Source organism: Macrobrachium rosenbergii, unplaced genomic scaffold (assembly GCF_040412425.1).
Source record: "Macrobrachium rosenbergii isolate ZJJX-2024 unplaced genomic scaffold, ASM4041242v1 171, whole genome shotgun sequence".
NCBI lineage: Eukaryota > Metazoa > Arthropoda > Malacostraca > Decapoda > Palaemonidae > Macrobrachium > Macrobrachium rosenbergii.
The window spans coordinates 2,760,472-2,778,600 of record NW_027100729.1 but is presented as its reverse complement, the minus strand read 5'-3'; the positions used below and the strand labels follow the sequence as shown (position 1 = coordinate 2,778,600).

At 41.0% G+C, this 18,129-nt stretch overlaps 4 protein-coding genes across 8 annotated transcripts in view; 2 read left to right on the top strand and 2 right to left on the bottom strand.

Moving 5' to 3' along the window:
• The window catches only part of LOC136838168 (uncharacterized), an 864,161-nt gene that overhangs the window by 120,260 nt on the left and 725,772 nt on the right, over positions 1-18,129 (bottom strand). The window lies entirely within an intron of this gene.
• Positions 4,130-4,777, top strand: LOC136838148 (uncharacterized). Its single transcript, XM_067102999.1, has one exon. The coding sequence runs from the start codon at positions 4,130-4,132 to the stop codon at positions 4,775-4,777; it is 648 nt and encodes a 215-aa protein (XP_066959100.1).
• LOC136838186 (zinc finger protein OZF-like) lies at positions 6,097-7,702 on the top strand. Its single transcript, XM_067103066.1, has one exon. It carries the CDS (start codon positions 6,241-6,243, stop codon positions 7,360-7,362), a length of 1,122 nt encoding a protein of 373 aa, XP_066959167.1. The 5' UTR covers positions 6,097-6,240; the 3' UTR covers positions 7,363-7,702.
• LOC136838185 (gastrula zinc finger protein XlCGF57.1-like) overlaps positions 8,502-18,129 on the bottom strand; it is an 87,776-nt gene continuing 78,148 nt past the window's right edge. For 2 of the 5 annotated variants that reach the window (XM_067103063.1, XM_067103062.1), the window contains exons 2-3: positions 14,147-14,276; positions 8,502-12,523 (exon numbers count right to left, since the gene is read on the bottom strand). In XM_067103063.1, coding sequence (XP_066959164.1) covers positions 11,321-12,466 — 1,146 coding nt within the window. In that variant the 5' untranslated portion in view covers positions 12,467-12,523; positions 14,147-14,276 and the 3' untranslated portion in view covers positions 8,502-11,320. Of the gene's footprint in view, positions 13,849-14,146; positions 14,277-18,129 lie in introns of all 5 variants that reach the window. The other 3 variants (XM_067103061.1, XM_067103064.1, XM_067103065.1) reach the window with 3 other exon arrangements.

Here is an 18,129-nt window from a genome sequence, read left to right as displayed (position 1 = left end):
GGACAATGCCCTTATTTTGCCACAAAAACCTGTGAACATCTTGGTCTTCCCTCTGCACCTTGATTTGAAGGAAAGCTTCGGTTATGTCTGCTGTTAAAGCTACCTTCCATCTTCTAAATCGTATCAACACTTCAACAAGATCAGGATTGAGAGAAGTTCCACATTCCAAACAGTCATTCAAAGAAATACATTATAACTTTCAGCTGAAGCATTGAAAACAGGTCTTACCTTGGTAGAATTATTACTCTCATGGATAACAGGATGATGCAGTAAGTAATGGACAGGATGTACACTAGAAATCTCAGAGTGTGGCACTTCCTCAGTAATGTCATCTTTTTCATATTCTTCAAAAACCTCATCACACCTTTCCCTTAAACCAGGAGTTTTAACAAATTTCAAGTTTAAATTTTCCAACCTCTTACGTGCCAGCTTTTCATTATTTTTCAAACTCTGTTTAGCAACATCAGATTTCCATGGTAAAGACACTTCATACCTACCATCAATAAACTTTACATTATCAGAAAATTTCTGTAAAACAGTACTGGATGAAAACTCATTGGATACAGCTTCTTCTGAAGAGATTCCCACAGATTCAAGATCCCAAAATTTATGTAAATCAGACCCTGATACATTATTTATACATAAAAGCTGGGAGGGAAGTTACACTTACTCTGTCCAGAGGAATATTGCAAGACCCTGATAAAACCCACCTAAACACAGATTCCTGAGCTACTAAGTTTTTAGATTGTACAGTTTTATTAGGTACCATAAATCTCCAATAGGCATTTAGGCCTACCAAAATAACATTTAATTGGCGGTTGTTCATGTAATCATCTGCTGATTGCAATTTAGAAAATGCCATTACCTCCTCATCAGGAACACTGGGGTGGAATAATGGCGCGCAAATGTCAGGTACTTCAGCTGCCATTAAAGAATGACTCTCACCCTTATAACCAACTAAACTCATCTCATACACATTACACTGGTTACTCTTGGAAGCCTTACCTCCTCCAAATGAAGAAAATGATATGTACTCAGAAGTTATCCACTTAGGCCTTACCCTTTTACAAATTTACTGGAAACATAAGACCTATCAGACCCTGTGTCAAATAGTAGTGTAGCTTCACATATACCCTTTTTCCCCAACACCTTAATCTTTGCGGTCTGCAACACTGTTATTTAGGTCAGGTTCACAATGAGCTACCCCAACATGAGTTACATTTTCATTAATGTTATCCTGAGACATAGCACCACTTACATTTTGACCATTCTTATTATACACTTCAGTCTTATTGCCAGTGCAGCATAAAACATCATGTTTTCCCTTACACTTTACACATTTTGATTGGCCTCTTCACGTTCAGCTATGGAGAGTTTCAAGATACCGAAACAATTTTCACTCTTGTGATTTTTACGCAACGTACACTTATAAAAGGACGCCTCAGAGAGGTCTGAAGAGCAGAGGCAGAACCCTGAAATTTACTTCTTTTCTCAGATTCAGCTCTATGGTTATCAGTCTTCCTGCATTGATACCCTTAAATGTATCTGGCCTTTCTCGGCGCTCTATTTCTCTGCAAAAAACTCAGTAACCAATCTAGGTCCCTTTCATATCCAGATCCTTCTCTGGACCACTCCAAACGAATGTCAGGAGGCAATCGAGACAGGATAACAGGTGTCATAAATACCCCATACTGGTTACCATCCACTCCTAATGCCTCTAAACTACGTACATGTGTTAAAAGTTCATCCTGTAATAGGCCAACTAGATTTTCTAGTGCAACTGTGAATGTTTGTAAGCCTAGATCCACTAATAATTATAGTGATGAAGAATTTTGTTTCAAAATGAGTTGCTCTGTTGATAACATATCTACAGATGTATGTAATGTTCTTGTTGATTGTGGTGCTACTTCCCACATCATTACTGATAAATCCAAGTTTAAGTGTTTTGATGAAGACTTTGATGAATCAAAACATATGGTTGAACTTGCTGATGGTGCAAGATGCAAGAATATTGTTAAAGGTAAAGGTAAAGCTAAAATTGTACTTTATGATACAAATGGTATGAAACAAAATGTTGTTCTTGATAATGCCTTGTATATTCCTACTTTTAAGCAGAATATATTTTCTGTACAATCAGCTTTAACCCCAATCATTCTGAGTTGATAAGCCCAAATGGTGTGTCTTTTGAAATAAATAAGAAAGGTAAGCTGTATTATCTAAATAATGTAAGCTCATGTAAATCTCGTTCACTAGAGGAGTGGCATAAGGTTTTGGGACATTGCAATGTTAAAGACATTTTGAAGTTAGAAGATAAAGCTGAAGGTATGAAAATTAGTGACAAAAGTCATTTTGATTGCATAACTTGTCATGAAGGTAAAATGCATTTATCTAGGAACAGATGAGAGAGCAAAGAGTAAAATGGAATTTGTACATTGTGATCTTGCTGGACCAATGAGTATTGAATCAAGGGAGAAATCTAAATATTGTATTGTTTTTGTAGATGATTATTCAGGATCTGTTTTTGTTTATTTCTTGAAACAGAAAAGTGATGCACTTAATGCTACTAAGAAATTCCTTGCTGATACTAGTTCTTATGGTGTTGTTAAAAGATTAAGGTGTGATAATGGAGGAGAATTTACTTCTTCAGAATTTAAAGAATTTCTGGTAAGTAATAGGATTAAACAAGAATTTTCTTCACCAAATTCACCACACCAAAATGTGGCGTACATTGTTTGAAATGGCTAGATGTCTCTTAATTGAAGCAAAGCTACCAAAATTCATGTGGAATTATGCTGTTAGGGCAGCTGCTTATATAAGGAATAGATGCTATAATTCTAGACTAGATAAAACCCCATATGAAGTGTTAATGTCTAAGAAGCCTAAACTTGAAAATATGCATATTTTCGGTTCCCTGTGCTATGCTTATGTAGAAAAGAAAGCTAAGCTAGACCCAAGATGTGAAAAGGGAATATTTGTTGGCTATGATTCATGCAGTCCTGCTTATCTTGTATATTATCCAGGAACTGACAGTTTGAGAAAGGTTAGGTTAGTACATTTTACTGATAAATTCAATTTTGATAAATCCCAATGTCTAAAGGAAGGTGGTGAATCAGAAGATAGTGAATCAGATTCTGATAATGAGAATGTCATTTGCAATGAAAAGAAAACAACTGTTAATGATAATCAAAGTGATCCTGTTTCTAAACCTATCCTTGTTGAAGATGAGCATAGTGAAATTAATGCAGATTTGACTGAAACTGAAAGGGAAGGTGAGTCCCGTTATCCAAGTAGGGAGCGAACTGCTCCCAAATACCTTGAAGAATATGTTGATCCTGATGGTGTTGATTTACTGGGCTATTCTGTTCATTATTGTTGTAAAGTAACTGAAATTCCTGAAAGCTATAGAGAGGCATTAAATTCACATGTGGCTCACAAATGGAAAGCTGCAATGGATGCTGAAATTCAGTCTTTAAGAGATAACAATACCTATGAATTGTGTAGTTTACCAAACAACCGTTGTATTGTAGGTGGACGATGGGTATATGCCATTAAAGAAGGGTTAAATGGTGAAGAGCAATATAAAGCTCGCTATGTTGCAAAGGGTATTCTCAAATTGAAGGTGTTGATTATACCGATACTTTTTCTCCTACTGTGCGTATGACCTCAATTAGAATGCTTATGCAATTGGCAGTACAACATGATTTAATTGTGCATTGTATGGATTTTAAAACTGCCTATCTTAATTCTGATATTGATTGTGAAATATTTGTTCAACAGCCTGAAGGTTACAATGAAACAGGTAGTAATAATGAACAATTGGTTTGGAAATTGAATAAATCTCTGTATGGTTTAAAGCAGTCAGGCAGAAATTGGAATAATATGCTTCATGATTTCTTAATTCAAAATAATTTTGAGCAGTCATTAAGTGATCATTGTGTGTATGTCAATAAGAGACATAACTTTCAAGTAATTATTTTGGTTTGGGTTGATGATATGATCATTGCCAGTAGTAATGAGAAAGTTCTGTTTGACACTAAACGTGTATTATGTCATAGATTTGAGATGAAAGATTTAGGAAACCTTCATGGTTTTGGGTATTGAGTTTGTTTTTGATGGAGATTGTATAAAAATGAACCAGAGTAAGTTCATTGAGAAAGTTTTGAGGAAGTTCAAAATGGATGAATGCAACCCAAAGTCAATTCCTTGTGATCTAAGTGTTAATAAATGTACTTTTGAGGAAAGTCCTGAACTAGATGATAGTACTCTTTACAGAAACATTGTTGGAAGCTTGATATATATCATGACTTGTACTAGGCCTGATTTAAGTTTTGTTGTGTCTAAACTTTCACAGTATATGGCTAGGCCAACTCAAAGTCATTTGGCTATGTGTAAATATGTTCTAAAATTTCTTAAAGGTACTAAACAACATTGCCTTGTTTTTAAGAGGTCTTATGATACTATTGAGATTTTTGGTTACTGCGATTCAGACTGGGGTGGTTCTGAAGATGGTAAAAGTATTTCAGGTTATTGTTACCAAATGAATGCTGATAGTGCTCTTATTTCTTGGAAGAGTAAGAAACAACGCAATGTAGCTTTAAGTTCTTGTGAAGCTGAGTATGTTTCATTGACTTTTGCTATCCAAGAAGCAAAATTTTTGCAGCAGTTGTTAATTGATATGACTAATGTTGAAGTCAAACCCATCATGTTATTGTTGATAACCAAGGGGCAATTAAACTTGCTAAGAACCCTGTTTACCATCAAAGGTCTAAACATATAGACATACGCTATCATTTTATCCGTAATGAAGTTATGAGTAAAAATGTTGATTTAGTGTATGTCCCCTCAAGTGAAAATAAAGCCGATATGTTTACAAAACCAGTAACTAAAACAAAGTTGATTTATTTTAATTTGTGTCATTAATGGTTTTGTAATATTGACCTTTGATAGCTATATATTTTTTGTTTTGATTACCATGATGTATGTATTTGTTTGATGTGCAGTAATTTGCAGATTGATGAGAATAAAAGTTTATGAGGGGGTGTTAGAATATTAAACTTTTATTTATGATGCATTGGTAATGTTGATTATACGCTTGGGTACAGTCATTTGTTTTTACCCATAATTCTTATGATACGCGTGGCATGACGCCGCCTCAAGTAGTGTAACCGGCAAGTGCATGGCTGAAGGTACTCTGTACTGCAGTATCTCCCACATTCTCCATTAAAGTGACTCATTTATGTAGTGATCGCTTTTATTTAATCCACCATCATGTCCTCTGCGGTCACACAAACCTGATCTCCTTTACATTACATATTATGCCTGCCTCATGCCACCCCTCAATGGGACCTGGACTGAAAGGCAAACTGGAATGTTTAGATCTGGGCTGGCGAGTAGACTACTAGGTGAGGTTTGTTTTTTATATGCATAGTAGACGATAATGAGTTACCTGCTTTACTTGTTGGTAGGTCGGTCTGACTTAATTGAACCCACCTCCACTAAATTTTGTTAATGGGGCTAATTCAGGTGTTCAGGGAGTGTATTGCAATATGAAGTTTTCATAATAAAACTAATATTGTAATACTTACCTGAACACCTGAATGATTCCCACCCTCCTCCCCACTTCAATCTGATTAATGAATAACGCAATTGGGGTTCTCGGCCATACACAGCCGGGACTTGCAGCAGCGTTGCCAACGGTACGCTAGGTAACTCATTTGACAAGATTTTCCTGTAAGCGTTGGTAACGCTGACAGTTAATTACCCACTTAGTGGGTAATGAGTTGGGGATATAGTTCAGGCTGGTAGGTGACCAGGGCTAATTCAGGTGTTCAGGTAAGTATTACAATATTAGTTTTATTATGAAAACTTCATTTCTCTGTGGCCCCTTTGAAAAGGGGGTCCTGGTTTTTGGAAAAAACTACTTTAGAGAAGGGGAAGGGTGCGACCATCTCTACCCAGCCAATTGTGAATTATACTGTGTCCTGTAAGAGGAGGACTTCCACTGCATGTTATGCTGTAGAAGACAACCCCAACCATGCAAGTCCTATGGGGCTCCACCTCTTCCTGTCCTCGTAATACGCAGTCCAGGAGTTGATTTTCCTTTCCCTAGATGTCTTGTTTGGTTTGAAAGGTGGTGCTGATGCCATTTTTATCCTTCTCTCTTTGTTGGAAGGTCTTTTAGTAGCTACTGTAGGCTTGTGTGTGAAAAAAGTGTAGTATGTTTTAAGAATCCGTCCTGAAATGTGGAACTTGACATCTCCCTTCTCCTTGGCAGTGAATGCAACCGGGAGGGTTAAAATGACGTCAGAACTCGCATCAGAATCGCCTTGGAAGAGCGAGATGCAAGATCCGTTATCACACTCTCCGGTCGGTCACGAAAATGGCAACAACTCCTTGTCTTTAGGTCCTCTTGTGGAATTCAAGGCGGAGCCAGAAACGAGCGAGGTCTTTGAGGCTGACACGAAGTATTCGTGTGGATCAGAGACGGAGAATGGCATTCTCAGCGGCTGTGTGGAGGAGGAGGAGGAGGAGGAGGGACTTCCTAGTGAAGTGCTTGAAGTTCCTCTCGTAACTCGAGCGGAAGTCCCCGAGAAAAAGAAGCCGTACGTCTGCGGGTATTGCGAAGAGGCCTTTGGCGACAGGTACTCCCTCAAACTGCATGCCGCAACTCACGCTGGGGAGAAGAGGTACAAATGCCCTGAGTGTGGGAAAGCCTTCTTCAGGAAGAACGACCTGACGAACCATGTGAGAACCCACACAGGCGAGAAGCCTTACGCCTGCGGGGAGTGTGGCTCGGCCTTTGCCGTGAAGTGCCACCTCATCAACCACGCGAGGATCAAGTCGGGGAAGAAGGCGTTTGTTTGCGGTCAGTGCGGGAAAGCCTTCGCTGTCAGGAGCTACCTCACCAGTCACTTGAAAGGCCACAGTGGGGTTAGACCATTCAGCTGCAACTTGTGCGGCAAGGCGTGTACCCACAAGAGCGACCTGACCAAGCACATAAGGGTACACACCGGCGACAAGCCCTTCTCCTGCGGCACCTGCGGGAAGGCGTTCTCCCACAAGGGCGGCATCACCAGACACATGCGCACACACACTGGGGAGAAGCCCTTTGCGTGCGAGGAGTGCGGGAAAGCCTTCGCCCAGACGAACGAGCTCAAGCAGCACGCCCGCACCCACACGGGGGAGAAGCCGTTCGCTTGCGACACCTGCGGGAAGGCCTTTCCGCGGAAGGTTGACCTCACGACTCACGTCAGGGTTCACACGGGGGAAAGGCCGTACGAGTGCAGGGTCTGTGGGAAGGCGTTTGCGCAGAGGAGTCACGTAACGAAGCACGCCCGCGTTCATGCCGGGGAGCGTTCGTGAGGAAGTAGAGAGAGAGAGAGAGAGAGAGAGAGAGAGAGAGAGAGAGAGAGAGAGAGAGAATGTCCTCAGGGAAACAGTCTTTTATGCTATGATGTCTTTTCTGTCACCAAACAGACTCTGTCGCTTATCAGAAAGCCAGACCCCCTCCCCAGAGTGTCTGTTGAAGTCGAGGTGCTACTCACGAACTGTTACCCTAGGCTTGAATCCTGGGGTGGTCGTAAGGAACCGAGCAGGTAACGGCCAGTAATGGTTACTTTGCCAGTCAGTGCTGGCAGTAATGCCCATGAATACCCAGTGCCCAAAACCTGGGATAAATTAGCCTCAGGATTTTATGAATATTGTTATTTTGTAACTTTTTCCGGTTTATCGAGCAGCTTTATTATTATTATTATTTACTCAGTTACTTGAAAATGTTCAAGTGTTGTCTGTAATATAATGTTTCTTTTATTTAACAGACTCTGTGACTTATCAAAAATATAGAACACATTCAAGGATTTCACAGCCACAGAGATTAGGCTACTTAGTCTTTACAGCTTCTTTTGTCTGTGCTCAACAGATCATATCATATTTTATATATGTGTTAATCATTAAGCTGTCTGTTAAACAGACTGATTTGTAAGCCTTTCCGTTTTCTGTATCGGTTTTATGTAATAAGAAGTCTGTGAAGTCTTTGAATAAATATTCCCTGATCTCTTTCTCTCTCTCTCTCACTTTTGCTCTTTTCTGATATCTCTCTCTCTCTCTCTCTCTCTCTCTCTCTCTCTCTCTCTCTCTCTCTCTCTCTCTCTCTCTCTCTCTCTCTCTCTATTCTTCTTCTTCTTATGAAGAAGAAAAGATAAAACTCAAGCTAATATAAGATTATGGAGTGCAAAGAGAGAAATGATAATAGTTGTATATTGAGTCTTAATGGTGTATATTATGCAGTATAATGATTTTAGTTATATATTGTAATATTATAATGATTCCAATTATACAATGCATTGCTATAGTTATATTACAGGATCTTTTGTATCATTGTATAAAAAATACATTTAAATTGAGTAATATTTATAATGAAAATACAATACATACAGTAATTGTAATTTATAATGTATATAATGTATTTAATGGTGAATAATATTTATAATGAAAATACAATATATTGTATATTTATAATGTATATTGATGCCTTGTACGTTTAAGAAGACTGCAACCAATACAAACATATTATTACAAAAATGCTTTTTTTCCCCAATGAACAATTCAGTACAATCAAATCATTATGTATAAAAGCAATTTACACTATTTTATTTTATTTTTTATAGTAAGCCTATGTGGTATTCATATATATAGAAGGTCTACATAGTAAGCCTATGTAGCATTCGACAACCGTCTGCTTACTGGACGCTTTTAAGGCATCGTAGTCCGTTTGCTTAACGTTTGTCCAAATAATCTCTAAAAAAAGCTTGATGTATATATCCAGAGGATTGAATCTGACACAAAAAGGCCTTGAGAGAAAGTTCTCGAATCTCACTCATAACTAAACTCTTTTTCTCTCTCAAAGTTCACTAACAAGAGAGCAAAATTGTCTCGTGAAATGATGGCCGAAGGAACTGACGACTTTCTGTCTAACTCATTCTGAGGTCGAGGACCATCTTTGGCAAAGCGTTTCATTGACCCTAATCTCACATTCTGACTGATAAGACATCTCAAGACTAGAGTTCTTTGGTAATGTTACCAGAGAGCCAAAACAAGCAAAAAAAGAGGTTTAATCAGAATGATACAGTACTTTAGTCATTTACAAAGCAAGTTCTGGCTCCACACTTCTGACTGGTTAGCTTAAAACAGAAAACAGTAAGTCTACTCTGTCCAGGATCTACTGAAGCTTTATCTCATTCTTTGTTGAATATTAAAACCAAGAACATGTAAAAAATAATCAAATAAAACTGCACCTAATTTTCATTGATGTGTAATGAAGAAATCAATCTTTTTACTTCCACTGAGACTGACTTTTCCTGGAAATATTCAAGCTTACAACTACATATACAAGTGCACACGCATAATGCCTAAAAACAAAAGGAAGAAAAATTCATGTCAGCCAATGACAAAACTAATTCTTAATTTAGAAACCCTACAAAAAGTAGGCAAGAACAAGAAAAGTGAAGTAGGCACCAGAAAATTTCTTCACCTGGCACTGTACGTTGTTCAGCGAGTACAGTGTCGCATCAAATTCGCTACGGTCAAAATACTCCGGTTCTGTCTTGATTTCTAAGAAAGGATCAGCAAACAAAGGGGCCTCATTTGTCCTTTCAGTAAGATCCTCCTCCAAATTCTCCTTCTCTTCTTTGATTAAGAGCAATGGTAATGACTTTTCAGCTTCCACTTTCACAGGAGGTTCTACGTACAATACACAATCCTAGCTAGGATCTGACTGAATTTTCCTCTGGAATACTCAGAAATAAAATATAAAAAAAAGGAGTAAACAAACGCTCTCAATAGCACCGTCTACAACTAATTGGATCCTAAAAATATAAATAAGGATTTTACTTTTTATAGTCCCTTTGGTTACTGTTGCTTTTTTTTTTTTTTTTTTACAGATTTTGCAGATAGTTCACAATAATTATTTGGGATGCAAACCCTAATACCGGTAAATCTGTTAGGACAACTGAACATCACCTCTGATGAATAGCTTTGCTTGTGCATTTTGACACTTGAAAACACTATTTTGGCATTCAGAACCAGACTGTGGTTTGGAGATTAACAATGACTGTGATTTGGAGATTAACAATGACTGTGATTTGGAGATTAACAATGACTGTGATTTGGAAATTATAAGACAAAAATATAACATGCAGTGTAAAAGAACATCTGTCCTCCATGACTTCTCACGTATGTTACGAATCTACAAGAGAGAAACTGCCTGAACATTGTGTGGAATAATGACTGACATCTTTCTTCCGAGTTAACACATTCTAAGATGGACCTAATGAAAAAAAACTCTTGGGAATCAAGTGCATACAGTATATATATGACTTCTTTCTACTTTGGGTTTTCACACACCTTTTGAGACACCTTGATTCACAACATCTCCTTTAGCATTCATGAGGCATGAATGGCTTCTCTCCAATATGGGTTCACATGAGGTTTTAGAGCGCCAAGGAATACTAAAACCTTTTTGGCATTCAGTACATTAAATTGCCCTCTAAATATTATGAATTTTCTTGAGTAATCTCAAAGCACTGGAAATTGTGCAACATCTTTGACATTAGGACTGGAGAATGTCCTCTCTCTACAATGATTTCCAGTGGGTACTCTGAGAATTTCAGAATTAGAAAAACTACCTGCACAAAGATCAAGTATACAGTTTCTGTCTAGTGTGAATTCTCGTGTTTTTCGAGATTACTTGAATGAGAAAAACTTCTTTGACATAAAGAGCAAGTATAAGGTTTCTCTACTGTATGAGTTCTCGTGTGTGTTTTGAGACTACTTTGAAGAGAAAAACTTCTTTGACATAAAGAGCAAGTATATGGTTTCTCATGTGTATGATTTTCCATGTGTATTTTGAGATAACTTGATTGAGAAAATCTACTTTGACATATACAGCAAGTATAAGGTTTCTCTCCGGTATGAGTTCTCGTGTGTTTTGAGAGACTGACGAGATGTATGAGTTCTCATGTGTTTTGTGAGATCATTTGATTGAGAAAAAACTCTTTGACATATAGAGCAAGTATATGGTTTCTCTTCCGTGTGAGTTCTCATGTGTCTTTTGAGATGAATTTGTTGAGAAAAACTCTGGCATACAGAGCAAGTATATGGTTTCTCACATGTATGAGGTGACGTGTGCTTTGTGATTACTTTGTTAAGAAAAACTTCTTTGACATACAGAGCAAGTATAAGGTTTCTCTCCTTTATGCATTCTCATGTGTGTTTTGAGATCACTTTGATGGGAAAATCTTCCTTGACATGTAGAGCAAGTATATTATTTCTCTCCTGTATGAGTTCTCATGTGTCTTGTGAGATTACTTTGATCAGAAAAACTTCTTTGACATTTAGAGCAAGTATAAGGTTTCTCACCTGTATGAGTTTTCATGTGTGTTTTGAGATGACTTTGAAGAGAAAATCTTCTTTGACATAAAGAGCAAGTATAAGGTTTCTCTCCCGTATGAGTTCTCATGTGTGTTTTGAGATAACTTTGATCAGAAAAACTTCTTTGACATACAGAGCAAGTATAAGGTTTCCCTCCCGTATGAGTTCTCATGTGTGTTTTGAGCCTACTTTGAAGAGAAAAACTTCTTTGACATACAGAGCAAGTATAAGGTTTCTCTCCTGTGTGAGTTCTCATGTGCGTTTTGTGATTAAATTGTTGAGAAAAACTTCTTTGACATACAGAGCAAGTATAAGGTTTCTCTCCTGTATGAGTTCTCATGTGAGTTTCTATTTGGCACTTGAGTGAAAATGTCCTTTGACATACAGAGCAAGTATAAGGTTTCTCTCCCGTATGAGTTTTCATGTGTGTTTTGAGATTACTGTGCCGAGAAAAACTTCTTTGACATACAGAGCAAGAATAAGGTTTCTCTCCTGTGTGAGTTCTCATGTGGGATTCCAGATGGCTCATGTATGAAAATGTCCTTTGACATATAGAGCAAGTATAAGGTTTCTCTCCCGTATGATTTTTCACGTGTGTTTTGAGATTACTGTGCCGAGAAAAACTTCTTTGACATATAGAGCAAGTATATGGTTTCTCACCTGTATGAGTTCTCATGTGGTATTTCAGGTGGGACATCTTTGAAAATGTCCTTTGGCATTCAGCACAAGTTATTCGCTTCCTTGCTGTGCTGCTTCTCTTTGAAAATTCTTTTGTTCTAACCAAATGTCTGTTTTTTTCTACTACAATACATGTCTTCTTCCCACTTTCATCACTGCAACTTGGAGAGCTGTCCTCGTACTTAATAGATTGGGATGAACAGCTCACATCAAATTCACTATGATAAAAAAATTCTGGTTCTGCCTTGACTTCTAAGAAGGGCTCTGCAAACAAAGAGTCTTCGTCTGTGTTCTCAGGAAGATCCTCCTCCAAATTCTGCATCTCTTCTTTGATCAATGACATTTCCACAGGATGTTTCATTTACAATACTCAAATCCTAGTTAGACTCTCTTGAAAGTTTCCTCTGTTTAGAATACTCTGAAATAAAATAAAAAAAGTCTGAGAAAAACTTGTTCTGAATAGCACCATTCATAACAAAAACAATTTGAAATTCAAAATAATTTCATGTTTTACAGTATGTGCTCATTTCAACTTAACATAAGCATCCTCTGGGAAAACAAATATCACAATGCAATGACCATCTGGACACAATTTGTTTCAAGAGAAATAAAACGGCATCCTTGGATTCTGTTTGGAATCAATTTTATTCTGGCCAAAGTTGGTTGACATTCAACCAGCAGCTTCTGCTTTTTTCACTTCCCAACTTAACTTACTCTAATCTCGACTATCAAATGAACAGCATCTTTCCTTCATAAGTTTGATGGTATTATAAATCTATCTGCAGAAGAATGACCATTTGCTTATACGAACTGCATGTGCATTTTGAGGTGGTTCTAATGAAAAGACTATTTGGACACCCAGTGCATATACATAAATCATTGCTATCTAGTATGAGTTTCCATGTGCCTTTTAAGAACATGGGATAGAGAAAAACTCCTTCGGCTAGGTGAATGGCTGCTTCTCTCCAGTATGGGTTCTCATTTGTACTTTGAGAGGAGAGGAATGATAAAACCCTTTTGGACAATCAAAACAAGTGAATGGCTCTCTCAGTTGAGTTTTCATGTGTAAGGACGGGCTATAACCTTTTGGACAATCAAAACAAGTGATATAGGACGGCTGGTGTTGACTGGTTTATTGGTGGTTCCTTACTGAGTGAATGTACAGAATCTTCGAAGATGTTAATGCCCTGTGCGAGCCGCAAAGTAGCGTCTACACACAGACAGCAAGACAGAGGTCATGTTTCGGACATCTGTGTTTGTCGGCAGACAAACAGCTGGCGATGGTGAGAGACATAATAAACGTACAGTGATAAAACATATATCAATGGAAAGGCCAGGAAATTCTACATATGGACATTTGCATGAGATTCGAGACATATTAATGAATACAATGCAGTAGCATAATATATGTGACATGGCGAGACGTTTGGCGTCTTCACAAACAGAAACATACATACGGTTTGATACAGAAGATTCGGTGGAACATTATGAGTACATGATTAGAATACTTGCATGGCAATGCAAGTAGTGGTGATTGTACATATATCAAAACAACAATGGTTAGGGAGAAAGAGATGGAAATATTGTATGGTAGAAGCTGCGTTCCTTGAGAGAAAACGGGGTGTTCTTGTTACCTCTGTCTGGGTCACTCTGAAGATGTGACGCACGAACACACACACGCGTGCTCAAAAGAGACCGCCATCGGTGCGATGGATGGGTCTCTTACACTCTCCAGTATGACGTCTGTGTGGATTTTGAGACTTTCAGAATGAGAAAAACTAATTTGACATAAAGAGCAAGTAATTGGTTTATTTCCTGTCAGAGTTCTCAAATTCACTATGGTCAAAAATTTCTGGTTCTGCCTGTACTCCCACATAACATACGAAGGTTCATATCCTTGGTAACAAATGCTTTCTTTTTTTCAATTCTGATGCCGAGCTAAGCCTAAACAATTAGAATGTTCCTAACCTCAAGAGTTAACTCTAAACCATACACGAACGACAGTACTCATAAACGTACAAATAATCTTTTAAATACTTACAAAAAAAACAAAATGGACAGCGGTCCTAACACGTTCCCCACAAAACCAAGATCCTTCTTGATGATCAAGTACTGCAACTTCACTTTCTGAGGACCTCTGACCAGTCTGCATTTGGTGCGTCTCAAATACTCTGCAAGATAAAGAAACATCATTATAAATATACAGGAAGTGTATCAGGCTTACATTAGTATACAGGCATTAATGTTTTCCTCAGTAACTCTCAATATACAATGCCTTACAAACTAAAGTAAACACACTATATATCCATAAGTAAAATATAACAATTTTTAAAGTAAATTGTATTTTTCCTAACGATACAAACCCGAGGTCCTTTACATTAAGAATTACTGTCAGGCGTAGGCTGGAAATGGCCGTTAAACTCTTGAGCAAGGTGGTTAGGCAGTAACTACCGCCAGGTAGGCGGGGATACCCGCCTGCCCGGATGTAAACATTCCAGTTTGCCTTTCAGTCCAGGTTCAGATTGAGGGGTGGCATGAGGTGGGCATAAAGTGTAAAGGACCTCAGGTTTGTATAGTTAGGAAAAATACAATTTACTTTAAAAATTGTTATTTGTTCCGACACAATATACAAACCCTCGGCGGTCCTTTACATTAGGAAGACTCACTGGTTGGAGGGAGGAATCTGAGTGAGTCTCCTGAACTGACTGGAGTTCTACACACCTGGGTTACTCCTCCTGGTCGAAAGAGCGAGGAGGAGTACCGAAGTCAGGAACCCTTCCAGGTGTGCGCTCCATCCCTCGGTCGATGCATCTGAGAACAGAAGCATGTCCAGAGGGGGGTGTATGTAGGCATACTCCTATTAAGAGGTTCCTGCCGTCCATCCACCAGTCCAAATCCTCCCTCACTTCTCCCGAAAGAGGGGTGAGGAAGGATTGCAGATCTTGGGACTGGGACCAGAACTCCTTCAGTCTCCACTGAAGGGAACGAAGGTGAAGAAACCTATGAGGGACCAGCTTCTCCAACGATGACTTGCCATTGCCAAGCTGGCTGCTTCTGATGAGACAGAAACAGTTCTGCTGCTGCCTTCTTCTTCTTCTTGAACCTGCTGATACGAGAGTCTGAGGGGAAGACTCTTGCTGCTACTGTATCTATCAGCATGCCCAGGTACTTTACCCTCTGCTTGGGGTTGAGATCGGACTTCTCAGGATTTACCATAATCCCTAGATAGCAGAAAAACTCGAGGAGTCGATCCATGTCCGGAAGCAACTGCGAGCAAGAGCTCTCCAGGACAAGCCAATTGTCGAGATACCTCAACAGACGTATCCTGTGCGAATGGGACCAAGCTGAAACCAGGGTGAACACTCGTGTAAACACCTGGGGAGTGGTCGAGAACCTGAAACAGGGTGCCCTGAATTGGAACACCGTCTCCCCAAGGATAGAGCAAAGGTACTTTCAGGAGGATGGATAGATGGGTATTTGAAAATATGCATCCTTCAAGTCCACCGTAAGCAAGAAGTCGTCATCCCTGATGGAGGCAAGCAAGGAGTGCACCGTCTCCATCGTGAACAGAGTCTGACGAACAAGGTGGTTCAAAGGAGAAAGATCTATGACTGGTCTCCAACCCCTGAAGCTTTCTCTATGAGAAAGATTCGGCTGTAAAAGCCTGGGGACCGATCCGACATGACTTCCATCGCATTCTTGCTCAGCATGGCTTGCACTTCTTGTCCAAGTGCGAGATCTTTTGGTGAACCTGGAAGATACGTAAGAAGATGGACCGGAAATTTGGTGAAGGGTGGCTGAGACTCGAAGGGTGGCTGAGACTCGAAGGGAAGAAGACATCCCTCCTAAAGGAGCTCTACTACCCAGGTCTCGGTTCTGTATCACTGCCATGTTGCCCAATGGCTCGACAGGCAACCCCCCAGCAATGGCAGCAGCTGGAGGGGAATGTTGCCCCTAGCATTTCCCCTTCTTCTTCCCCTTGCCCCCTTTCCCAGACTAGAAAGCAGGGCTGGAAGGGCATGATGACGTGCCCTTTCCGGAAGAAGAAGGCTGGGTGTTCCCGTGGGCGCCCTACAAAGCCTGGGTCTTCTTAGGGACCGAGGAAGAGCTAGACTGACCCAGAGGTCTGGCCACAGCGGAACGCGAAGACCCAGAGGTCTTGGCCACTGCCTGGTAAACAAGGTGGTCACTGTCTTCAGCCCAACGCTTGTCCACCTCTGTATCTACTAATTCTCTAAGAAAGAGAGAGGTAGAACCCTTAGGGTCAACGTCGACTCGGGACCAACAGACCTGGCGATCCGAGACAAGACAGCGTCCTTTCTCTTCAGCACCAGGTTTGCCATCCAGTGGGCAAGGTTGGAAATGGCCCTACCTCCAGACTGGCAAAGTCTCCCGAAAGAAGAGTCTCCCCAGGGATGATAGCACCTGAGGAGGCTGCCACTTTGGATACTGTGAACGACCACAGATCCAGCCAGGAGACTGCCTGGAGGGATGCCATGGCACTAGCCTCCAGGCTCATTGCTTCTTGTTGTGTAATGGAGATACCCTCCGCAGCAAACTGCTGCAGTGAGAGACCTAGACCTAGGAGAACCAAGGCTGGGCCAACCTGCTTAGTCGGCAGGGACACCACTGAGGGCGTATAGAAGCGCTTCTGACGAGGCAGAGGAGAGGAAAAAGCTTGTCTGAGGGGTCTGACTGAAGTAAATTCTCCTGCCCAGAGACAAGATTGTTCACCTGATTGAGGACACCCTCAGCAATCATGGACCACAGCAGCCCCACCGAAGCCTTGGGTTTCTTCTTGGGTCCCCAGAAAGATTTGAGGCATGAAGGACGATCCACAGAAAGAGCCATGGTCCCTTCCCCAATCATTGTGCTGATGAATCAGCACGATGATCTCAACAAAGGTCCTCCGTATTTCAGGGATGTCTGCATCCTGAGGTAGAGGACCCTCGAGTCCTTCCAGGGTGCGGTCCTCCCGATCTACTCTCCCTGCAGGAGGGAGAACCTCATCAGGCCCCTTGGATTCTTCCTGCACCACTCGAGCATACGACCGACTCGATCCGATGACCGAGTCAGGTACGTAGACCTTCGTAGCGGAACTCTGGGGAGAGGACTCTCCAGAGTTCCTCCTGTCCAGTAGAACCCGAGGAGGTTGAGGGGACAGGCGAGGAGGATAGGGCACTCCCACAGGTCCTGCTCGTGGAACCAGCATGAGGGGAGGAGGGGTGGGCCACAAGCAGTCACCAACCCACAGTGGCAACGGCAGCGTGGGTCCAGGAGAGCGCTTACGCCTCGGCAAAGCGCTGTCCCGAGGAGAGCATGGCGGTTCACACGAGCCAGGCTGAGCGATCGACTGGGCTGCGTCAGACCAATCGAGAGATCGGGGACTGGCTGAAGTCAAATGCGCGACTGGCTGACGAGAACTTGCGCTATCCTTTTGATGTGCCCCAGTCTTCTTCGAGGTTACACCTCGCGTGAAGAAGGCTAACAGGGGACCTCTTCTTTGTATTCCCAGTGTCGGCAGGAAGAGACGAGACACCTGCGTGTCTTGGCTCTTTCTCTCGTCCTGTGCCTGAACCAGAATGGTGAGAGGTCTCTCCAGTACTGGTCCGGGATACTCATGTCTCCTTGGGTACTTGAGTACTTGGCGCGGCTCGTGAACAAGCACCTGACACAGCGCCAGCCTTTGAAACCGACTTCTTAGGACTGGCAGCAGGAGCGCACGCCAAAGTTTTGCGTGCCCATGGCTCCCAAAACTCTAGACCCAGAGGGTTAGCGCTACGGTTCCCTGACCTGAAGAACAGGAAGAGCCGATGAGAGATCCCACTGATTCCCCTGTGGAGGGAGGCAGCCTCTTAGAAGTCCCAGGGTGAGACTTCTTTTGGGGGGGGAGACACAGCCTTCTTCTTCACCCAACGAGCCTTGGAAGAAGAAGGGGAAGAGGTAGCAGACGACGAAGACGACACCTCACGGGATCTCTTCTTCGCCTTCCTCTTTGTCATCTTCAAGATGGTGGTCAAATCC